The sequence below is a fragment of the Salvelinus alpinus genome, chromosome 1, assembly GCF_045679555.1.
Source record: "Salvelinus alpinus chromosome 1, SLU_Salpinus.1, whole genome shotgun sequence".
NCBI lineage: Eukaryota > Metazoa > Chordata > Actinopteri > Salmoniformes > Salmonidae > Salvelinus > Salvelinus alpinus.
This window is the reverse complement of record NC_092086.1, coordinates 14,826,833-14,851,940: the sequence shown is the minus strand read 5'-3', so window position 1 is coordinate 14,851,940 and position 25,108 is coordinate 14,826,833. Positions and strand designations below refer to the sequence as shown.

Below are 25,108 nucleotides of genomic sequence, written 5' to 3'. Positions count from 1 at the left end.
GCCCATGAGTATTTTTAGTTTTTCCTCTGGGTTTAATAAGTTAAAATTTGGAATAAATGTAGTCATTTCTGTGAATAATGAATCTCTTGGTGAGGAATATTTATCACAGTAAAGGAGAAAGTGCATCTCTGTTTCTACCTCCCCTGTCGTGCAGTGACCACATACACGCTCCTCTTTGAGTAGCCATGTCTTTTTATGTCTGCCGGTTTCTATTGCCAATCGGTGGTCACTCAGCCTGTACTTGGTAAGGATCTGTCTCTGCTTCGAATCTCTGACAGAGTAGAGATATTCAGCCAATTCATATTCTCTGTTTAGGGTCAGATAGCAATTTAGTCGGCTTTGGGATTTTGTTTCGTTTTTCCAATGTTGTAAATATGAGTCCTTTGATTGGTTCATGATTTTGTTTATTGGAATTCTTTCTTTTGAAGCAGTGCCGGTGTCAGCTTGGTTGGTTAGGTCCAACACCAGCTGACTGAGAGGGCTCGTTTCTGGGCTCAGTTCTTGGGTTTGAAGTGCTTTAAATTGCAGACTCGAATTTGGACTTGAATTTAGATGTAGCCAAAATTTTAATGATCTTTTCTGTATTTTCATTATTACTGGAAAGCGGCCCAATTCTGCCCTACATGCATTAGTTGGTGTATTTCTCTGGACTTGTAGGATTTTCCGACAGAATTCTGCATGTAGGGTTTCAATTGGATGTTTGTCCCACATTTTAAAGTCCAGTTTATTGAGTGGCCCCCAAACCTCACTTCCGTAAAGAGCTATTGGTAGGATTACACTGTCAAATATTTTGGTCCAAATTCTAATTGGGATGTTGATTTTGAATAATTTCATTTTTATTGCATACAATGCTCTGCGGGCTTTTTCTTTGAGTGCATTCACTGCCATATTAAAGTTTCCCGATGCAGATATGGTCAGACCAAGGTAGGTGTAATTTTTTGTGTGTTCAATTATGGTGTTGTTCAGGGTGAATTTATATTTGTGTTTCTGACATCTGTTTTGTTTTTGGAAAATCATGATTTTAGTTTTTGGGAAATTTACTGCCAGGGCCCAATTATGGCAATATTGCTCTAGAATATTAATGTTCTGTTGAAGACCTTCTTTGGTTGGTGATAGAAGTACCAAGTCATCAGCATATAGCAGGTATTTCACCTCTGTGTCAAATAGTGTGAGTCCTGGGGCTGGAGAATGGTCCAACATGTCTGCTAATTCATTGATATAAATGTTGAAAAGATTTGGACTCAAACTACAGCCTTGTCTCACACCTCGACATTGTGAAAATAATTCTGTTCTTTGGTTTTTGATTTTTATTGCACACTTATTTTCTGTGTACATACATTTTATTAAGTCATACACCTTACCACCAAGCCCACTTTGTAGAATTTTGTAGAATAGCCCTTCGTGCCAAATAGAATCAAATGCTTTTTTAAAGTCAATAAAGCAAGCAAAGATTTTGCCCTCTTTTTTTTGGTGGACGTGTTTATTAATTAGTGTGTGTAAGGTGTATATATGGTCAGTAGTGCGATGGTTAGGGAGAAAGCCAATTTGACATTTAGTTATTACATTTTTTTCTTGAAGAAAGGTTTGGATTCTTGAATTCAAAATGCTACAGAAAACCTTTCCCAAGTTACTGTTTACACAAATTCCCCTGTAATTATTGGGGTCTGATTTGTCTCCACTTTTGTGGATAGGGGAGATGAGCCCCTGGTTCCAGACATCAGGGAAGCAGCCAGAAGTTAAAACCATGTTGAACAATTTAAGTACAGCATTTTGCAACTCAGGTGTGCTGTTTTTCAGCATTTCATTTCTGATGTTGTCTAGACCACAAGCCTTCTTTGATTTAATAGATTTGAGCTTTTCATTTAGTTCTTGTTGGGTTATTGGGTAATCTAATGGATTTTGGTTATTTTTAATGACTGATTCAAGGATTTTCAATTTTTCTTTAATTTCTAATTGGTTCTGTTTTAAGTCTTTTTGTGGGATGTTTTTGTATAGATTATCAAAATAAGTTTTCCAAATTCCTACATCTTGTATGGCTAATTCTTGTGGCTTTGTTGTGCTTAAATTGTTCCACATGTCCCAGAACTGATTTTGGTCAATTGCGTTTTCAATTTCATCAAGTGTCTTGTTGGTATAATTCAGTTTCTTGCGTTTCAGTGTATGTTTATACTGTTTCAGAGTTTCAAAGTATTCATATCGTAGCTCTGGGTTGTTTTGCTGCTTGTGTTTTTTGTTTGACATTTGTCTTAGGTGTTTTCTAATTGTTTTACATTCATTATCAAACCATTTGTCAGAAACATTTTGTTTTTTGTTTCTGATGTTGCATTTCTTTGGTTTTCTCAAATTTGCTTTCGATGCTGCTTTTTGGAATATGCAGTTGATGTTTAGAGTAGCCGAATTGACACCATCTTTATTGTTTTGGTATTGTGAGTTATTGAAAAACTGTATAGAGTTCATCATTTCTTTTGAGTTCAATGTTTCAATGAATCCCTCTGCACTGTTTGGAGCCCATCTGTATGATTGGTTTATGTTGAAGAGTTTATTGGGCAGTTTTTTTGAATGAATATTGCCGGTTAATTTCTTCAAAAACACGTTGATCTGACTGTGATCTGACAATGGTGTCTGTGGTCTGACAGTGAATGCACTAATGGAGGAGGGGTCAATGTCCGTGATGGCATAATCGACTACACTTGTCCCAAGAGCTGAGCAGTAAGTAAACTGACCTAAAGAGTCCCCTCTGATTCTACCATTAAGCATGTACAGGCCTAAGGCTCGACAGAGATGCACTAACTCCTTCCCATTTTTGTTCAGTATTTGGTCAGGACTGTTTCTATTATTTATAATAGGGCTACTGTACAAGGAGGGGTGACCAAATATGTGGTGGTTACCTCCCGCATCAGTGTAGTCAGGCTCAGAACCTGTTCTTGCATTGAAATCTCCACAAAGAAGCACTTTACCCTCTGCCTGAAATGTAATGATTTCTGTATGGAGATTGTCAAAAAACTGATCATCATAATATGGTGAATCTGAAGGAGGAGCATAAGCTGCACATATGTACACATCATTGTCACAATAGATTGTACCTTTGTTAAGTTTTAGCCAAATGTGACTGGTACCTTTTTTCATTTCATTCAGTGCCAAGTCCTGCTTATGCCAAATGATGATTCCACCTGAGTCTCGGCCCCGTTTAACATTTTTATGTTTGATTGATGGTAGTAAACTTTCCCTATAGCCTGAGGGACACTGAGTATCTATGTCTCCACGACACCATGTTTCCAGTAGGATTATGATGTCCTGTCCTTTGATGTTTTTAATCAATTCTGGATTTGTTGTTTTATAACCAAAATGTGAAGAGTAAAGTCCCTGGATATTCCAAGAGCTGATAGTTAATGATCTCATTTATAATAAGTGATATTCACTGGTTTGAGTAAAGTACATTGAAAACAATACAAAATAATCTCTCTCTCTCTCTCTCTCTCTCTCTCTCTCTCTCTCTCTCTCTCTCTCTCTCTCTCTCTCTCTCTCTCTCTCTCTCTCTCTCTCTCTCTCTCTCTCTCTCTCTCTCTCTCTCTCTCTCTCTCTCTCTCTATCTCTCTCTCTCTCTCTCTCTCTCTCTCTCTCTCTCTCTCTCTCTCTCTCTCTCTCTCTCTCTCTCTCTCTCTCTCTCTCTCTCTCTCTCTCTCTCTCTCTCTCTCTCTCTCTCTCTCTCTCTCTCTCTCTCTCTCTCTCTCTCTCTCTCTCTCTCTCTCTCTCTCTCTCTCTCTCTCTCTCTCTCTCTCTCTCTCTCTCTCTCTCTCTCTCTCTCTCTCTCTCTCTCTCTCTCTCTCTCTACCTGTAGGGTTGTCAGTGAGATTAAATGACTAGGAAGGTGTGGCTTGAGTCCAGACAGTTTTTTTTATACAGTGCCTTGTTGCTGAGAGTGTAGCTGGTCTGATTGCTCTCTGAGTGAGGGAGTGAGAGAAAGAGAGAGTGAGACAGATAGACCGAGAGACAGTCTAATTTGACCTCCTTTAGATCCTAAGCCACAGTATTGTGTACTCTGCTGGCTCACAGGTTTTATAGGGAGACTATATGTCAGTCATTACAACTCTATATGAATCTACTGACTATAAGCAGTTCTACTTTTACTGGGCTCATTAATCTTTATGGGAATATGATACAGTGAATATGCTGTGCTGCTATGTTTAATATTTTACACTAGAGGGCGATGTTGTATAGTTACAGAGAGAGAGAGAAGCAGAGAGAGAGAGAGAGAGAGAGAGAGAGTCCTGTCTCAGTTAGCCTGCCCTGGAGCAGGTTAGTTCTGGCTCAGTTAGCCTGCCCTGGAGCAGGTTAGTTCTGGCTCAGTTAGCTCTGAGTTAGCCTGCCCTGGAGCAGGTTAGTTCTGGCTCAGTTAGCTCTGAGTTAGCCTGCCCTGGAGCAGGTTAGTTCTGTCTCAGTTAGCCTGCCCTGGAGCAGGTTAGTTCTGGCTCAGTTAGCTCTGAGTTAGCCTGCCCTGGAGCAGGTTAGTTCTGGCTCAGTTAGCCTGCCCTGGAGCAGGTTAGTTCTGTCTCAGTTAGCCTGCCCTGGAGCAGGTTAGTTCTGGCTCAGTTAGCTCTGAGTTAGCCTGCCCTGGAGCAGGTTAGTTCTGGCTCAGTTAGCTCTGAGTTAGCCTGCCCTGGAGCAGGTTAGTTCTGTCTCAGTTAGCCTGCCCTGGAGCAGGTTAGTTCTGGCTCAGTTAGCTCTGAGTTAGCCTGCCCTGGAGCAGGTTAGTTCTGGCTCAGTTAGCCTGCCCTGAAGCAGGTTAGTTCTGGCTCAGTTAGCTCTGAGTTAGCCTGCCCTGGAGCAGGTTAGTTCTGACTCAGTTAGCCTGCCCGAAGCAGGTTAGTTCTGGCTCAGTTAGCTCTGAGTTAGCCTGCCCTGGAGCAGGTTAGATCTGGCTCAGTTAGCTCTGAGTTAGCCTGCCCTGGAGCAGGTTAGCTCTGGCTCAGTTAGCTCTGAGTTAGCCTGCCCTGGAGCAGGTTAGTTCTGGCTCAGTTAGCTCTGAGTTAGCCTGCCCTGGAGCAGGTTAGTTCTGAAGGATACATTGCCATAGAAATGTACCTGGCTAGAAGGTGAGACACTTTCATGGTACCAGTTATCCCAAGTTGACCAAAGCTACCTCACTAACTCCTAAAACGTAGTATAGGGCTCAGAGAGACATGAGACATACACAGCTCAAGGCTTTAGTGATGACCTGAACACCTAATGATGGAACAGGATGAGTGGCTGGCAAGACAGTTTTTCTCTAAGCCTTTTTCCATCACACACCAGCTATCACCTCTTGCCTAGGTGTGTGTGTGTAAGGAGATCTATCAGCTCCTTATTGGCAGTTGCACATTATCAAGGATGTGTGTGTGCTGTCTCTATGTGTGAGCACGTGGAATCTGAACCCAGTAGTTCATACTACCTAGTCTGGGATCTGAACCCAGTAGTTCATACTACCTAGTCTGGGATCTGAACCCAGTAGTTCATACTACCTGGTCTGGGATCTGAACCCAGTAGTTAATTATAGCTGGTCTGGGATCTGAACCCTGTAGTTAATTATAGCTGGTCTGGTATCTGAACCCAGTAGTTCATTATACCTGGTCTGGGATCTGAACCCAGTACTTCATTATACCTGGTCTGGGATCTGAACCCAGTAGTTCATTATACCTGGTCTGGGATCTGAACCCAGTAGTTCATTATGCCTGGTCTGGGATCTGAACCCAGTAGTTCATTATGCCTGGTCTGGGATCTGAACCCAGTAGTTCATTATACCTGGTCTGGGATCTGAACCCAGTAGTTCATTATACCTGGTCTGGGATCTGAACCCAGTAGTTCATTATACCTGGTCTGGGATCTGAACCCAGTAGTTCATTATGCCTGGTATGGGATCTGAACCCAGTAGTTCATTATACCTGGTCTGGGATCTGAACCCAGTAGTTCATTATACCTGGTCTGGGATCTGAACCCAGTAGTTCATACTACCTGGTCTGGGATCTGAACCCAGTAGTTCATTATGTCTGGTCTGGGATCTGAACCCAGTAGTTCATTATGTCTGGTCTGGGATCTGAACCCAGTAGTTCATTATGCCTGGTCTGGGATCTGAACCCAGTAGTTCATTATACCTGGTCTGGGATCTGAACCCAGTAGTTCATTATACCTGGTCTGGGATCTGAACCCAGTAGTTCATTATACCTGGTCTGGGATCTGAACCCAGTACTTCATTATGTCTGGTCTGGGATCTGAACCCAGTAGTTCATTATGTCTGGTCTGGGATCTGAACCCAGTAGTTCATTATGTCTGGTCTGGGATCTGAACCCAGTAGTTCATTATGTCTGGTCTGGGATCTGAACCCAGTAGTTCATTATGCCTGGTCTGGGATCTGAACCCAGTAGTTCATTATACCTGGTCTGGGATCTGAACCCAGTAGTTCATACTACCTGGTCTGGGATCTGAACCCAGTATTTAATTATACCTGGTCTGGGATCTGAACCCAGTAGTTCATTATACCTGGTCTGGGATCTGAACCCAGTAGTTCATTATACCTGGTCTGGGATCTGAACCCAGTAGTTCATTATACCTGGTCTGGGATCTGAACCCAGTAGTTCATTATACCTGGTCTGGGATCTGAACCCAGTAGTTCATTATACCTGGTCTGGGATCTGAACCCGGTAGTTCATTATAGCTGGTCTGGGATCTGAACCCAGTAGTTCATTATTTCTGGTCTGGGATCTGAACCCAGTAGTTCATTATGCCTGGTCTGGGATCTAAACCCAGTAGTTCATTATGTCTGGTCTGGGATCTGAACCCAGTAGTTCATTATACCTGGTCTGGGATCTGAACTGACAACCTTCTGGTCCACCTCTCTAACCTCTTGGCTACCTGTTGCTATGTACTGAGTGGGGATTAGTTTAGTTTATTCCAGTAAACATGGCAGCTGAAAGCTGAATTGCGTATACATCAGGAAATTCAAGAAAACAAAATAAATCAATAACTGTCTATAAATGGGATACAGTACAAAGAAAGATCAGAAGTCATGGATGGGATCAGGGTTGGAGCACAGCTTGCATTTTGGATGGTCAGCCGTGGAATATCAGTGGTCTCGAGGAGAAGGGAGGATATCAGTCACATTCAAGGAGACAGAGACAGACAGGCCAGGGAGACAGAAACAGACAGGCCAAGAAGATAGAGACAGACAAGTCAGGGAGACATAGACAGACAGGTCAGGGAGACAGAGACAGACAGGCCAAGGAGACAGAGACAGACAAGTCAGGGAGACAGAGACAGACAGGTCAGGGAGACAGAGACAGACAGGTCAGGGAGACAGAGACAGACAGGTCAGGGAGACAGAGACAGATAGGCCAGGGAGACAGAAACAGACAGGTCAGGGAGACAGAGACAGACAGGCCAAGGAGATAGAGACAGACAAGTCAGGGAGACAGAGACAGACAGGTCAGGGAGACAGAGACAGACAGGTCAGGGAGACAGAGACAGATAGGTCAGGGAGACAGACAGGTCAGGGAGACAGAGACAGACAGGTCAGGGAGACAGACAAGTCAGGGAGACAGAAACAGACAGGTCAGGGAGACAGAAACAGACAGGCCAAGGAGACAGAGACAGACAGGCCAGGGAGACAGAAACAGACAGGCCAAGGAGACAGAGACAGACAAGTCAGGGAGACAGAAACAGACAGGTCAGGGAGACAGAAACAGACAGGCCAAGGAGACAGAGACAGACAAGTCAGGGAGACAGATGGATCTATAGCAGCTGTTATTATGTTCAGCCTGTGGTTTGTAGTGAGTGGGTTTTTACTCTTGTGAATACTGGTTGTTCTGCCAAAACCAGCACCAGGATGTACGTGCTGCTGTGCACTGGGCTTTGTCTTTCTTTATTTGTCCATAGGCTTGTACCATTTCATCAAGATAGTCTCTGAAACCATTCAGATGTGAAGGTATGAACAATGTTGGTTTCAAAATAAAGCTTGGTTAACTCAGGTGTGCCTCAATCTGGCCCATCGGCAGGTATTCTGTTTAAGTGCAGTTACATAAAGCTGCCACAAGTGGCGCCGGTGTGCCCTCCTCCACTTGTTCTGAACCCCTAACACACAAGAGAGAAAGAAGGACAGGTGTGGTAGCAGTGTTTGTAGCATAGCCAGCTAACCTCTTAGATGTCTACACAGCCAGCAGTACATGTAAGTACAGCTTCACTCAGACATCACCTTCTATTGTAATGGCAGGTACAGCTTCACTCAGACATCACCTTGTAATGGCAGAATGACTTTACCTTCGCCTGAATGCATCAGGGTTGTGTTCAAACTCCTTTCCAGGGAGTTTCTCCTAGCCACCGTGCTTCTACACCTGCATTGCTTGCTGTTTGGGGTTTTAGGCTGGGTTTCTGTAGAAGCACTTTGAGATATCAGCTGATGTACGAAGGGCTATATGAATACATTTGATTTGATTAGGAATCAAATGTAAGAAAACAGACTGAAACAGGGAGGGATCTTCCTGAATGCATCTAATATGAAATACTCAATTTCCTTTTCAATTGCAAAACTTTTTACAATAATGAATACAACCCAGGTGTATAACAGCCCATGTGTCTCTCACAGTGCATGTAGACTTGGCCCAGGTGTGTACCTGTAGACTTGGCCCAGGTGTGTACATGTAGACTTGGCCCAGGTGTGTACCTGTAGACTTGGCCCAGGTGTCTACCTGTAGACTTGGCCCAGGTGTCTACCTGTAGACTTGGCCCAGGTGTCTACCTGTAGACTTGGCCCAGGTGTGTACATGTAGACTTGGCCCAGGTGTGTACCTGTAGACTTGGCCCAGGTGTGTACCTGTAGACTTGGCCCAGGTGTGTACATGTAGACTTGGCCCAGGTGTGTACCTGTAGACTTGGCCCAGGTGTGTACCTGTAGACTTGGCCCAGGTGTGTACCTGTAGACTTGGCCCAGGTGTGTACCTGTAGACTTGGCCCAGGTGTGTACCTGTAGACTTGGCCCAGGTGTGTACCTGTAGACTTGGCCCAGGTGTGTACATGTAGACTTGGCCCAGGTGTGTACCTGTAGTCTTGGCCCAGGTGTGTACATGTAGACTTGGCCCAGGTGTGTACCTGTAGACTTGGCCCAGGTGTGTACCTGTAGTCTTGGCCCAGGTGTGTACCTGTAGTCTTGGCCCAGGTGTGTACCTGTAGTCTTGGCCCAGGTGTGTACCTGTAGACTTGGCCCAGGTGTGTACCTGTAGACTTGGCCCAGGTGTGTACCTGTAGACTTGGCCCAGGTGTGTACCTGTAGACTTGGCCCAGGTGTGTACCTGTAGACTTGGCCCAGGTGTGTACCTGTAGACTTGGCCCAGGTGTGTACCTGTAGACTTGGCCCAGGTGTGTACCTGTAGACTTGGCCCAGGTGTGTACCTGTAGTCTTGGCCCAGGTGTGTACCTGTAGACTTGGCCCAGGTGTCTACCTGTAGACTTGGCCCAGGTGTCTACCTGTAGACTTGGCCCAGGTGTCTACCTGTAGACTTGGCCCAGGTGTGTACATGTAGACTTGGCCCAGGTGTGTACCTGTAGACTTGGCCCAGGTGTGTACCTGTAGACTTGGCCCAGGTGTGTACATGTAGACTTGGCCCAGGTGTGTACCTGTAGACTTGGCCCAGGTGTGTACCTGTAGACTTGGCCCAGGTGTGTACCTGTAGACTTGGCCCAGGTGTGTACCTGTAGACTTGGCCCAGGTGTGTACCTGTAGACTTGGCCCAGGTGTGTACATGTAGACTTGGCCCAGGTGTGTACCTGTAGTCTTGGCCCAGGTGTGTACCTGTAGTCTTGGCCCAGGTGTGTACATGTAGACTTGGCCCAGGTGTGTACCTGTAGACTTGGCCCAGGTGTGTACCTGTAGTCTTGGCCCAGGTGTGTACCTGTAGTCTTGGCCCAGGTGTGTACCTGTAGTCTTGGCCCAGGTGTGTACCTGTAGACTTGGCCCAGGTGTGTACCTGTAGACTTGGCCCAGGTGTGTACCTGTAGACTTGGCCCAGGTGTGTACCTGTAGACTTGGCCCAGGTGTGTACCTGTAGACTTGGCCCAGGTGTCTACCTGTAGACTTGGCCCAGGTGTCTACCTGTAGACTTGGCCCAGGTGTCTACCTGTACAGGTGTAAGCCCATGTGTCTCTCCCTCACAGTGTCTCTCCTCCACAGCAGCTAATCCTGACTCAAGCAGCTTGGGTCCTGCGTGTTTGCCATTGGCTTGGGGAGTAATTGGTATGCATGGCAAGACTGGATGTTCTCTCTTTCTTTCTTTCTTTCTTTCTCTCTATCTCATTTCTCTCTCCTTTCTCTCTCTCTCTCAACTCAATGCAAAGGGCTTTATTGGCATGGAAAACATGTTTACATTGAAAAAAGCCAGTGAAATAGATCATAAACAGAAGTGAAATAAACAATAAAAGAAGGAGTAGTAAACATCACACTTCCAGAAGAATACCGACTTTTCAAACGTCATATTTAAATGTTATAGTTAAAGTACAAAAGGGCAAATAAATAAACATAAATATGGGTTGTATTTACAATGTTTGCAGCAATGTTTTGCCATCACAGCTCAAATCTTGCTGCTGTGATGGCACACGGCAGCAAGATTGGGTTTGTTTTCAAATTCTTTGTGGGTCTGTGTAACCTGAGGGAAATATGTGTCTCTAAAAAGGTCATACATTTGGCAGGAGGTTAGGAAGTGCAGTTCAGTTTCCACCTCATTTTGTGGGCAGTGTGCACATAGCCTGTCTTCTCTTGAGAGCCAGGTCTGCCTACGGCGGCCTTTCTCAATAGCAAGGCTATACTCACTGAGTCTGTACATAGTCAAAGCTTTCCTTAAGTTTGGGTCAGTCACAGTGGTCAGGTATTCTGCCACTGTGTACTCTCTGTTTAGGGCCAAATAGCATTCTAGTTTACTCTGTTTTTTTTGGTTAAATCTTTCCAACTAATTTATCTTTTGGTTTTCTCATGATTTGGTTGGGTCTAATTGTGTTGCTGTCCTGGGGCTCTGTGGGGTGTGTTTATGTTTGTGAACAGAGCCCCAGGACCAGCTTGCTTAGGGGACTCTTCTCCAGGTTAATCTCTCTGTAGGTGATGGCTTTGTTATGGAAGTTTTGGGAATCGCTTCCATTTAGGTGGTGGTAGAATTAAACGTCCCTTTTCTGGATTTTGTTAATTAGCGGGTATCGGCCTAACTCTGCTCTGCATGCAGTATTTGGTGTTTAACGTTGTACACAGAGGATATTTTGCAGAATTCTGCCTGCAGAGTCACAATTTGGTGTTTGTCCCATTTTGTGAATTCTCGGTTGGTGAGCGGACCCCAGACCTCCGTTTGTCTGTCCTACATAAATAAGGTTGTTTCTCTGTTGGTCTGTTTGTCTGTCCTTCAGTAACATAAATTAGGTTCTCTGTTGGTCTGGTCTGACATGTATCAGTATTACAGCGTGTGTGTGTTAAGGGAATACTAAAACACTAAATCCTAGTCGGTAGTCTTGCTACTGTCTTAGAAGTCCTGTAAACACTAAATCCTAGTCGGTAGTCTTGCTACTGTCTTAGAAGTCCTGTAAACACTAAATCCTAGTCGGTAGTCTTGCTACTGTCTTAGAAGTCCTGTAAACACTAAATCCTAGTCGGTAGTCTTGCTACTGTCTTAGAAGTCCTGTAAACACTAAATTCTAGTCGGTAGTCTTGCTACTGTCTTAGAAGTCCTGTAAACACTAAATCCTAGTCGGTAGTCTTGCTACTGTCTTAGAAGTCCTGAAAGTACATTTGTTTTAACCTTCATTTGACCAAGATCAAATTCTTATTTACAATGTCAATAACCAGAACGGCCTGTAGACAAGACCTGCATGCTGGTACTTCCAGGTAGTAGTGAGCTGCGAGACTCCTCACTTCCCTATAATATAATGACTCTTTCTGTTTCCTGTTTCCCTCACTTTATTGGCACAATCTTTAACAACCTGCTGTTTAGCTTCTGTGACTTTCTTTTTTTTACTGCAAGAACTGACTATTCCTCTAACCCCACCCCTCTCTGTATCTCCATGAGGATAGGCTGTAATGCTGCTAACCCCACCCCTCTCTGTATCTCCATGAGGATAGGCTGTAATGCTGCTAACCCCACCCCTCTCTGTATCTCCATGAGGATAGGCTGAAATGCTGCTAACCCCACCCCTCTCTGTGTCTCCATGAGGATAGGCTGAAATGCTGCTAACCCCACCCCTCTCTGTGTCTCCATGAGGATAGGCTGAAATGCTGCTAACCCCACCCCTCTCTGTGTCTCCATGAGGATAGGCTGAAATGCTGCTAACCCCACCCCTCTCTGTGTCTCCATGAGGATAGGCTGAAATGCTGCTAACCCCACCCCTCTCTGTGTCTCCATGAGGATAGGCTGAAATGCTGCTAACCCCACCCCTCTCTGTGTCTCCATGAGGATAGGCTGAAATGCTGCTAACCCCACCCCTCTCTGTGTCTCCATGAGGATAGGCTGAAATGCTGCTAACCCCACCCCTCTCTGTGTCTCCATGAGGATAGGCTGAAATGCTGCTAACCCCACCCCTCTCTGTGTCTCCGTGAGGATAGGCTGTAATGCTGAAGAGTGAGGCAGGGAGAGAGAGAGCGAGATGAAAAGATGAAAAGAAAGTGTTAAAAATGAGCTTGTGTTTTTAAAATGTTGTATTTATTATTATTTTTATTTTTATTGAAATTTTTTATTTTTTAATTTTTTTAATTACCAATGTAGAAAAGTCTGTATACATACAGTAAGTACATTAATAGATAATGATAACATATGCTAGGGGGAACAACAAATTACAGATTATACAAAGACCTAAAAATAAAAACACATATTGATTGTTTTAACAGCTTTCTTCTTAGAAGAATGTAGAATGGTCTTAATGTACAGCTTAAACTCCTTCTAGAAAACACGGAAGTGGTTTTTATATTAGTGAATTTACATTTATGAATATGACATTTTGCTATTAGCACAATTAGATTTATGAGGTAAAATAGTTTTTCTTTATCCTTATTATGGTTAAGGAAACCGAGCAGCTCATTCTCCCATAACAAACAAAAGTCATCAAGAATATTAACAATTATAAAGCTATGAATATCTTTCCATAATTGTTTTACATGTAGACAAAGCCAAAATAAATGCCAAACTGTTTCTGGATGCTCAAGACAAAAAGTACAGTCAATGTTAATGTCTTTTTTGAGTTTCTTCAGGTAATGATTCACAGGGTAATACTTATGGATCATTCTGAAAGAGTCCTCTTTGACCTTGTTAACAAGCAATTCTTTTTGTGGTAATAACCAGACTTTTTTCCAACAGATATTAGCGACCAATGTATTCCAGTAACTTGTGACATAAGGAATGGATACAATATCCCTTTGAAATAAAGCACGTATAGATCTGTTGTTCTGAGGGAGCAAGGAGAAACATAATTTCCCTATTGGAGAGTCACCTGGATTAAGCCGAGGGTAGGTCAAGAAGGTGAGGTCTGGCTACAACTCTAAATACCATGAGAGTTCCCGATGGAATAGCATCAAAGACTATGGCGAACTCTCTAGTTGTTACAGGGATATTGTAACGAGATAAAAATTACTCATAATTGAGTAACAATCCTTCTGCATTAAAAAATTGACTCACCAGCAGGATATGATTATTGAACCAGTTAAAAACATAGACTGGTTTCTATACAAAATGTCCTTCTTGTTCCAAATGAAATACCTATGTGGGAAAAAGTATGTTTATATATTAACGTCCACGCTATGAATACTTGTCTATGAAAAGCAGATAATTTAGCAGGAATCTTATCAATGTTATAGTTACAAAGTAACGTAGAGATGAGCGTGTGTTGCAATGCGAGACTCAATCTAGCTGACGTCACCGCTAGAGGCCGGCCCAGCTGAGCAGTTACCTAGCAACAGCCAGGAGGGAGGGAGGGAGGTGGTGTACCGTGGGAGGTGTGGCTTTAACCCGGTAACTGTTGCCGAAGCGTCGGTGTGTGTGTTCAAATTCAAACCGGCACGCTGCAGTGTCAGTGTGTGTTAGCTGGTCTGTTGACGGTACAGTGCTGGAGCGCTGGTGTACTGTGTTCGTCGCTGCTCTTCTTCTATCCAAATTTCTGTGGATTGTAATTGGAGGACTACTGTTTGGGCTGGACCTATTGGACTGTGTGTGTGTGTTCGGACCTGGCATACACACGTGTATGTGTGTGTATGAACGATCTATATTGTGACTGAACAACACACGTGCAGACAGTAATTGTTAGGAGGGTGTGGACTACCCGTATCTGGGCAGTGTGTGTGGATGTGTGTGTAAATGTCTGTGGCAGTGGAATCAGGAATGGACAGCACACGTCAGAGGAGAGGAGAGAGCCCCCCTGCAATGGACTGCACGGTAAGAGAGTGTGTCTGCATTGAGAGAGAGAGGGTGAATGCTGCAGCAGACCAACTGTGTTCTTTGTTCCAACTCTGTGTCCTCTCTCTCTGTCTCTCTGTCTCTGTTTCTCTCTCTCTCTCTCTGTTTCTGTCGTTCTCTGTCTCTCTCTCTGTTTCTCACTCTTGTTTCAGAACCACAGCAACAGTCATCGGTTTTGTCCCAAACAGCACTTTATTTCCTTTCTAGTATATAGAGCCCCGGTTAAACTTAGTGCACTATGAAGGGAATAGGGTGCTTTTTGGGATGTAGATATACAGTGGGGAGAACAAGTATTTGATACACTGCCGATTTTGCAGGTTTTCCTACTTACAAAGCATGTAGAGGTCTGTAATTTTTATCATAGGTACACTTCAACTGTGAGAGACGGAATCTAAAACAAAAATCCAGAAAATCACATTGTATGATTTTTAAATAATTAATTTGCATTTTATTGCATGACATAAGTATTTGATCACCTACCAACCAGTAAGAATTCCGGCTCTCACAGACCTGTTAGTTTTTCTTTAAGAAGCCCTCCTGTTCTCCACTCATTACCTGTATTAACTGCACCTGTTTGAACTCGTTACCTGTATAAAAGACACCTGTCCACACACTCAATCAAACAGATTCCAACCTCTCCACAATGGCCAAGACCAGAGAGCTGTGTAAGGACATCAGGGATAAAATTGTAGACCTGCACAAGGCTGGGATGGGCTACAGGACAATAGGCAAGCAGCTTGGTGAGAAGGAAACAACTGTTGGCGCAATTATTAGAAAATGGAAGAAGTTCAAGATGACGGTCAATCACCCTCGGTCTGGGGCTCCATGCAAGATTTCACCTCGTGGGGCATCAATGATCATGAGGAAGGTGAGGGATCAGCCCAGAACTACACGGCAGGACCTGGTCAATGACCTGAAGAGAGCTGGGACCACAGTCTCAAAGAAAACCATTAGTAACACACTACGCCGTCATGGATTAAAATCCTGCAGCGCACGCAAGGTCCCCCTGCTTAAGCCAGTGCATGTCCAGGCCTGTCTGAAGTTTGCCAATGACCATCTGGATGATCCAGAGGAGGAATGGGAGAAGGTCATGTGGTCTGATGAGACAAAAATAGAGCTTTTTGGTCTAACTCCACTCGCCGTGTTTGGAGGAAGAAGAAGTATGAGTACAACCCCAAGAACACCATCCCAACCGTGAAGCATGGAGGTGGAAACATCATTCTTTGGGGATGCTTTTCTGCAAAGGGGACAGGACGACTGCACCGTATTGAGGGGAGGATGGATGGGGCCATGTATCGCGAGATCTTGGCCAACAACCTCCTTCCCTCAGTAAGAGCATTGAAGATGGGTCGTGGCTGGGTCTTCCAGCATGACAACGACACGAAGCACACAGCCATGGCAACTAAGGAGTGGCTCCGTAAGAAGCATCTCAAGGTCCTGGAGTGGCCTAGCCAGTCTCCAGACCTGAACCCAATAGGAAATCTTTGGAGGGAGCTGAAACTCCATATTGCCCAGCGACAGCCCCGAAACCTGAAGGATCTGGAGAAGATCTGTAGGGAGGAGTGGGCCAAAATCCCTGCTGCAGTGTGTGCAAACCTAGTCAAGAACTACAGGAAACGTATGATCTCTGTAATTGCAAACAAAGGTTTCTGTACCAAATATTAAGTTCTGCTTTTCTGATGTATCAAATACTTATGTCATGCAATAAAATGCAAATTAATTACTTAAAAATCATACAATGTGATTTTCTGGATTTTTGTTTTAGATTCCGTCTCTCATAGTTGAAGTGTACCTATGATAAAAATTACAGACCTCTACATGCTTTGTAAGTAGGAAAACCTGCAAAATCGGCAGTGTATCAAATACTTGTTCTCCCCACTGTATATGTATATGCAGATATAGATGTATATGCAGATATAGATGCAGATATAGATGTAGATGCAGATGTAGATGTAGATGCAGATGTAGATGTAGATGCAGATGTAGATATAGATGCAGATATAGATGCAGATATAGATGCAGATATAGATGCAGATATAGATGTAGATGTAGATGCAGATGCAGATGTAGATAAAGATGCAGATATAGATGCAGATATAGATGCAGATATAGATGCAGATATAGATGCAGATATAGATGTAGATGTAGATGCAGATATAGATGCAGATATAGATGCAGATATAGATGTAGATGTAGATGTAGATAAAGATGCAGATATAGATGCAGATATGGATGCAGATATAGATGCAGATATAGATGCAGATATAGATGCAGATGTAGATGTAGATGTAGATGTAGATAAAGATGCAGATATAGATGCAGATATGGATGCAGATATAGATGCAGATATAGATGCAGATATAGATGCAGATATAGATATGGATGCAGATATAGATTCAGATATAGATTCAGATATAGATGCAGATATAGATGCAGATATAGATGCAGATATAGATGCAGATATAGATGCAGATATGGATGCAGATATAGATATGGATGCAGATATAGATTCAGATATAGATTCAGATATAGATGCAGATATAGATGCAGATATAGATGCAGATATAGATGCAGATATAGATGCAGATATAGATGCAGATATACATATAGATGCAGATATAGATGCAGATATAGATGCAGATATAGATGCAGATATAGATATAGATGCGGATGCAGATATAGATATGGATGCAGATATAGATATGGATGCAGATATAGATATGGATGCAGATATAGATATGGATGCAGATATAGATATGGATGCAGATATAGATTCAGATATAGATTCAGATATAGATGCAGATATAGATGCAGATATAGATGCAGATATAGATGCAGATATAGATGCAGATGCAGATATAGATGCAGATATAGATGTAGATGCAGATATAGATATAGATGCGGATATAGATATGGATGCAGATATAGATATGGATGCAGATATAGATATGGATGCAGTTATAGATTCAGATATAGATTCAGATATAGATTCAGATATAGATGCAGATATAGATGCAGATATAGATGCAGATATAGATGCAGATGCAGATGTAGATGCAGATGTAGATGCAGATGTAGATGCAGATGTAGATGCAGATATAGATGCAGATATAGATGCAGATATAGATGCAGATATAGATGCAGATATAGATGCAGATATAGATGCAGATATAGATGCAGATATAGATGCAGATATACATATAGATGCAGATATAGATGCAGGTATAGATGCAGATAAAGATGCAGGTATAGATGCAGATATAGATGCAGGTATAGATGCAGATATAGATGCAGATATAGATGCAGATATAGATATAGATGCGGATGCAGATATAGATATGGATGCAGATATAGATATGGATGCAGATATAGATATGGATGCAGATATAGATATGGATGCAGATATAGATATGGATGCAGATATAGATATGGATGCAGATATAGATATGGATGCAGATATAGATATGGATGCAGATATAGATATGGATGCAGATATAGATTCAGATATAGATTCAGATATAGATTCAGATATAGATGCAGATATAGATGCAGATATAGATGCAGATATAGATGCAGATGCAGATGCAGATATAGATGCAGATATAGATGCAGATATAGATATAGATGCGGATATAGATATGGATGCAGATATAGATATGGATGCAGATATAGATATGGATGCAGATATAGATATGGATGCAGTTATAGATTCAGATATAGATTCAGATATAGATGCAGATATAGATGCAGATATAGATGCAGATATAGATGCAGATATAGATGCAGATATAGATGCAGATATAGATGCAGATATAGATGCAGATGCAGATGTAGATGCAGATATAGATGCAGATATAGATGCAGATATAGATGCAGATATAGATGCAGATGCAGATATAGATGTAGATGCAGATATAGATGCGGATATAGATGCAGATATAGATGCAGATGTAGATATAGATATAGATGCAGATATAGATATAGATGCAGATATAGATGCTGGAGGAAACGGGTACAAAAGTGTCTATACCCACAGTAAAATGAGTCCTATATCAACATAACCTGAAAGGCCACTTAGAAAGGAAGAAGCCACTGCCACAAAACCGCCATAAAAAAGCCAGACTACGGTTTGCAACTGCACATGGGGACAAAGATCGTACTTTTTGGAGAAACGTCCTCTGGTCTGATGAAACAAAAATAGAACTGTTTGGCCGTAATGACCATCGTTATGTTTGGAGGAAAAGGGGGGGCTTGCAAGCTGAAGAACACCATCCCAACCATGAAGCACGGGGGTGGCAGCATCATGTTGTGGGGGTGCTTTGCTGCACTTCACAAAATAGATACAATCATGAGGAAGGAAAATGATGTGGATATATTGAAGCAACATCTCAAGACATCAGTCAGGAAGATAAAGCTTGGTCGCAAATGGGTCTTCCAAATGGACAATGACCCCAAGCATACTTCCAAAGTTGTTGCAAAATGGCTTAAAGACAACCAAGTCAAGGTATTGGAGTGGCCATCACAAAGCCCTGACCTCAATCCTATAGAAAATTTGTGGGCAGAACTGAAAAAGCGTGTGCGAGTAAGGAGGTCTACAAACCTGACTCAGTTACACCAGCTCTATCAAGAGGAATGTGTCAAAATTCACCCAACTTTTTGTGGGAAGCTTGTGGAAGGCTACCCGAAACGTTTGACCCAAGTTAAACAATTTAAAGGCAATTGTACCAAATACTAATTGAGTGTATGTAAACTTCTGACCCTCTGGGAATGTGATGAAAGAAATAAAAGCTGAAATAAATCATTCTATCTACTATTATTCTGACATTTCACATTCTTAAAATAAAGTGGTGATCCTAACTGACCTTAGACAGGGAATCTTTACTAGGATTAAATGTCGGGAATTGTGAAAAACTGAGTTTAAATGTATTTAGCTAAGGTGTATGTAAACTTCCGACTTCAACTGTAAGTATGGTGATAATATGGTATGGTGAGTTTCCAGACAGCACCCAGCCCTAGTGTCCAGCTTTACTGCAGTCTACTATAAGGTGATGTACTGTGCTAAGCTTTTCCACAGGTGTGCGTGTGTGTGTGTGTGTGTGTGTGTGTGTCCATTCAATGTTTCCCACCTGGACTAAAATAACTGGATTAGTTGATCCTCTCGTTAGGCTATTATCTGTTCATCCACTAAGAACTAAAGGGGACACTCTATTCACATGCTAAGTAGAGTGTGTGTGCGTGTGTGTGTGAAGGTATTAACTGCTATTTAAGCAGTAATGTCGCAGGCAGCTGTACTCCAGAAACTAGCCGTTGGAGGTCAAATTGGCAACACATCACGTGTGTCGACAGAGAAGATTCACTGTGTCTGTGGGAATGGGGTTTTTAGGGGCTGTCTGGTGTGTGTGTGAATGGGGTTTTTGGGGGCTGTCTGGTGTGTGGGAATGGGGTTTTTAGGGGCTGTCTGGTGTGTGGGAATGGGGTTTTTAGGGGCTGTCTGGTGTGTGGGAATGGGGTTTTTAGGGGCTGTCTGGTGTGTGGGAATGGGGTTTTTAGGGGCTGTCTGGTGTGTGGGAATGGGTTTTTTAGGGGCTGTCTGGTGTGTGGGAATGTGGTTTTTAGGGGCTGTCTGGTGTGTGGGAATGGGGTTTTTGGGGGCTGTCTGGTGTGTGTGTGTGTGAATGGGTTTTTAGGGGCTGTCTGGTGTGTGGGAATGGGGTTTTTAGGGGCTGTCTGGTGTGTGGGAATGGGGTTTTTAGGGGCTGTCTGGTGTGTGGGAATGGGGTTTTTAGGGGCTGTCTGGTGTGTGTGTGAATGGGTTTTGGGGGGCTGTCTGGTGTGTGTGTGAATGGGGAGGGTGTGGTTTGTTGTAAAGGGATCTGCTGTTGGCGGTCAGCACCAGCCGCTTGGATACAGAAAACGAGAGAGAGAGAGAGAGAGAGAGAGAGAGATGGGGTGTCAAAGAGGAGAGGAAGGGTGTTTGTGGGGGGGGCGGGGGGGAACAATGAGAAGAGATTGAGAGAGAGAGGAGTGAGTGAGGGAGAGAGGGGAGTGAGGGAGAGAAAGGGTGGGGGTGAAGGAGTGAGTGAAAGAGAGGAGTGGGTGGGTTGTGGGGGTGAGTGAGTGAGTGAGTGAGTGAGAGAGGGAGTGAGGGAGAGAAAGGGAGTGGGTGGGGGTGAAGGAGTGAGGGAGAGAAGGGAGTGAGGGAGAGAAGGGAGTGAGGGAGAGAAAGGGAGTGAGTGAGAGAGGGGAGTGAGGGAGAGAAAGGGAGTGAGTGAGAGAGGGGAGTGAGGGAGAGAAAGGGAGTGAGTGAGAGAGGGGAGAGAAAGGGAGTGGGGGGTTGAATGGGTTGAATGGGTTACGTTTGACAGCCACCTGCTGTGAACACCTGCAGTGAACTGAGCCAGTCTAGACTGGTACTAGTGTGAATGGAAAGGATGTTCAGAACAACCTCTGACCTCTGACCTTTACCCTCTGTCTCCCATCCTTGGTTCAGAACAACCTCTGTCCTTCACCCTCTGTCTCCCATCCTTGGTTCAGAACAACCTCTGTCCTTTACCCTCTGTCTCCCATCCTTGGTTCAGACATAAACCTCTGACCTCTGACCTTTACCCTCTGTCTCCCATCCTTGGTTCAGAACAACCTCTGTCCTTTACCCTCTGTCTCCCATCCTTGGTTCAGACATAAACCTGTGTATTATTTATGATGAGTGAACACACACACACACACACACACACGCACACACACACACACACTAAAGCATTGAGCCTCCTGCATGGGAATGCTAGATACACTCCCAGTGTGTATTCCGAACATCACCCTATTCCCTTAAAAGTGCACTACTTATAACCAGGTTAGAGACTCTCTGGAGCCTTCTGTTCCCCTCTATAACCAGGTTAGAGCCTTCTGTTCCCCTCTATAAACAGGTTAGAGCCTTCTGTTCCCCTCTATAACCAGGTTAGAGACTCTCTGGAGCCTTCTGTTCCCCTCTATAACCAGGTTAGAGCCTTCTGTTCCCCTCTATAACCAGGTTAGAGCCTTCTGTTCCCCTCTATAACCAGGTTAGAGCCTTCTGTTCCCCTCTATAACCAGGTTAGAGACTCTCTGGAGCCTTCTGTTCCCCTCTATAAACAGGTTAGAGCCTTCTGTTCCCCTCTATAAACAGGTTAGAGCCTTCTGTTCCCCTCTATAACCAGGTTAGAGCCTTCTGTTCCCCTCTATAACCAGGTTAGAGACTCTCTGGAGCCTTCTGTTCCCCTCTATAACCAGGTTAGATCCTTCTGTTCCCCTCTATAACCAGGTTAGAGCCTTCTGTTCCCCTCTATAACCAGGTTAGAGCCTTCTGTTCCCCTCTATAACCAGGTTAGAGCATTCTGTTCCCCTCTATAACCAGGTTAGAGCCTTCTGTTCCCCTCTATAACCAGGTTAGATCCTTCTGTTCCCCTCTATAACCAGGTTAGAGCCTTCTGTTCCCCTCTATAACCAGGTTAGAGCCTTCTGTTCCCCTCTATAACCAGGTTAGAGCCTTCTGTTCCCCTCTATAACCAGGTTAGAGCCTTCTGTTCCCCTCTATAACCAGGTTAGAGCCTTCTGTTCCCCTCTATAACCAGGTTAGAGCCTTCTGTTCCCCTCTATAACCAGGTTAGAGCCTTCTGTTCCCCTCTATAACCAGGTTAGAGACTCTCTGGAGCCTTCTGTTCCCCTCTATAACCAGGTTAGATCCTTCTGTTCCCCTCTATAACCAGGTTAGAGCCTTCTGTTCCCCTCTATAACCAGGTTAGAGCCTTCTGTTCCCCTCTATAACCAGGTTAGAGCCTTCTGTTCCCCTCTATAACCAGGTTAGAGCCTTCTGTTCCCCTCTATAACCAGGTTAGAGCCTTCTGTTCCCCTCTATAACCAGGTTAGAGCCTTCTGTTCCCCTCTATAACCAGGTTAGAGCCTTCTGTTCCCCTCTATAACCAGGTTAGAGCCTTATGTTCCCCTTTATAACCAGATTATAGCCTTCTGTTCCCCTCTATAACTAGGTTAGAGCCTTCTGTTCCCCTCTATAACCAGGTTAGAGCCTTCTGTTCCCCTCTAACCAGGTTAGAGCCTCTCAGGAGCCTTCTGTTCCCCTCTATAACCAGGTTAGATCCTTCTGTTCCCCTCTATAACCAGGTTAGAGCCTTCTGTTCCCCTCTATAACCAGGTTAGAGCCTTCTGTTCCCCTCTATAACCAGGTTAGGGCCTTCTGTTCCCCTCTATAACCAGGTTAGAGCCTTCTGTTCCCCTCTATAACCAGGTTAGAGCCTTCTGTTCCCCTCTATAACCAGGTTAGAGCCTTCTGTTCCCCTCTGTAACCAGGTTAGAGCCTTCTGTTCCCCTCTGTAACCAGGTTAGAGCCTTCTGTTCTTCTCTATAACCAGGTTAGAGCCTTCTGTTCCCCTCTATAACCAGGTTAGAGCCTTCTGTTCCCCTCTATAACCAGGTTAGAGCCTTCTGTTCCCCTCTATAACCAGGTTAGAGCCTTCTGTTCCCCTCTATAACCAGGTTAGATCCTTCTGTTCCCCTCTATAACCAGGTTAGAGCCTTCTGTTCCCCTCTATAACCAGGTTAGAGCCTTCTGTTCCCCTCTATAACCAGGTCAGAGCCTTCTGTTCCCCTCTATAACCAGGTTAGAGCCTCTCTGGAGCCTTCTGTTCCCCTCTATAACCAGGTTAGAGCCTTCTGTTCCCCTCTATAACCAGGTTAGAGCCTTCTGTTCCCCTCTATAACCAGGTTAGAGCCTTCTGTTCCCCTCTATAACCAGGTTAGAGCCTTCTGTTCCCCTCTATAACCAGGTTAGAGCCTTCTGTTCCCCTCTATAACCAGGTTAGAGCCTTCTGTTCCCCTCTATAACCAGGTTAGAGCCTTCTGTTCCCCTCTATAACCAGGTTAGAGCCTTCTGTTCCCCTCTATAACCAGGTTAGAGCCTTCTGTTCCCCTCTATAACCAGGTTAGAGCCTTCTGTTCCCATCTATAACCAGGTTAGAGCCTTCTGTTCCCCTCTATAACCAGGTTAGAGCCTTCTGTTCCCCTCTATAACCAGGTTAGAGCCTTCTGTTCCCCTCTATAACCAGGTTCGAGCCTTCTGTTCCCCTCTATAACCAGGTTAGAGCCTTCTGTTCCCCTCTATAACCAGGTTAGAGCCTTCTGTTCCCCTCTATAACCAGGTTAGAGCCTTATGTTCCCCTTTATAACCAGATTATAGCCTTCTGTTCCCCTCTATAACTAGGTTAGAGCCTTCTGTTCCCCTCTATAACCAGGTTAGAGCCTTCTGTTCCCCTCTAACCAGGTTAGAGCCTCTCAGGAGCCTTCTGTTCCCCTCTATAACCAGGTTAGATCCTTCTGTTCCCCTCTATAACCAGGTTAGAGCCTTCTGTTCCCCTCTATAACCAGGTTAGAGCCTTCTGTTCCCCTCTATAACCAGGTTAGGGCCTTCTGTTCCCCTCTATAACCAGGTTAGAGCCTTCTGTTCCCCTCTATAACCAGGTTAGAGCCTTCTGTTCCCCTCTATAACCAGGTTAGAGCCTTCTGTTCCCCTCTGTAACCAGGTTAGAGCCTTCTGTTCCCCTCTGTAACCAGGTTAGAGCCTTCTGTTCTTCTCTATAACCAGGTTAGAGCCTTCTGTTCCCCTCTATAACCAGGTTAGAGCCTTCTGTTCCCCTCTATAACCAGGTTAGAGCCTTCTGTTCCCCTCTATAACCAGGTTAGAGCCTTCTGTTCCCCTCTATAACCAGGTTAGATCCTTCTGTTCCCCTCTATAACCAGGTTAGAGCCTTCTGTTCCCCTCTATAACCAGGTTAGAGCCTTCTGTTCCCCTCTATAACCAGGTCAGAGCCTTCTGTTCCCCTCTATAACCAGGTTAGAGCCTCTCTGGAGCCTTCTGTTCCCCTCTATAACCAGGTTAGAGCCTTCTGTTCCCCTCTATAACCAGGTTAGAGCCTTCTGTTCCCCTCTATAACCAGGTTAGAGCCTTCTGTTCCCCTCTATAACCTCTCAGGAGGACTGCCCTCTCGACCATTCATTACAATAACATTGATGTTCATGTTGATTCAATGTAGTGTGTGTGTGTGTGTGTGTGTGTGTGTGTGTGTGTGTGTGTGTGTGTGTGTGTGTGTGTGTGTGTGTGTGTGTGTGTGTGTGTCCCAGCGGTAGAGCAGTCTGGTGGGGCCAGACAGACGTGTATGTATTATTTACACACAATCACACACACACTCCTGAACAGGAGCAGACAGATCTAGGCCAGTGGTCCAGTCACTACCCAATGTTCTCTACTCCTGTACTCCAAAACGCCCTTCATGTCTCCTCATTATGCATTTATGTCATGTATTTTATGGAGGACCAAACATGCCATAATTACAAATAATAATAATAACTTAATGCACACATGGAGACAGAGCCTTCAGAAAGCATTCATACCCTTTGACCTATTCCACATGTTGTTGTTACAGCAGGATTTCAAAATGGATGACATTGTTGTTGTTTTCCTCACCCATCTGTTCACAATACCCCATAATGACAAAGTGGACATGTTTTTAGACATTTTAGCACATTTATTGAAAAATAAATACAGAAATATCTAATTTACGTAAAGTATTCACACCCCTGAGTCAATACTTTGTAGAATCACCTTTGGCAGCGATTACAGCTGTACA

The 25,108-nt window shown here is 44.0% G+C and overlaps 1 protein-coding gene across 2 annotated transcripts in view; it reads left to right on the top strand.

The window, feature by feature from the left end:
* Positions 1 to 25,108, top strand: part of LOC139570290 (rab11 family-interacting protein 4A-like) — a 58,026-nt gene that overhangs the window by 9,965 nt on the left and 22,953 nt on the right. The window contains exon 1 of one of the 2 annotated variants that reach the window (XM_071392058.1): positions 14,038 to 14,417. The exons of the other annotated variant lie outside the window; for it this stretch is intronic. Within the exon in view, the coding sequence (XP_071248159.1) occupies positions 14,340 to 14,417 (78 nt within the window). The 5' untranslated portion in view covers positions 14,038 to 14,339. Of the gene's footprint in view, positions 1 to 14,037; positions 14,418 to 25,108 lie in introns of those variants that run through there. 2 annotated transcript variants of the gene reach the window in all.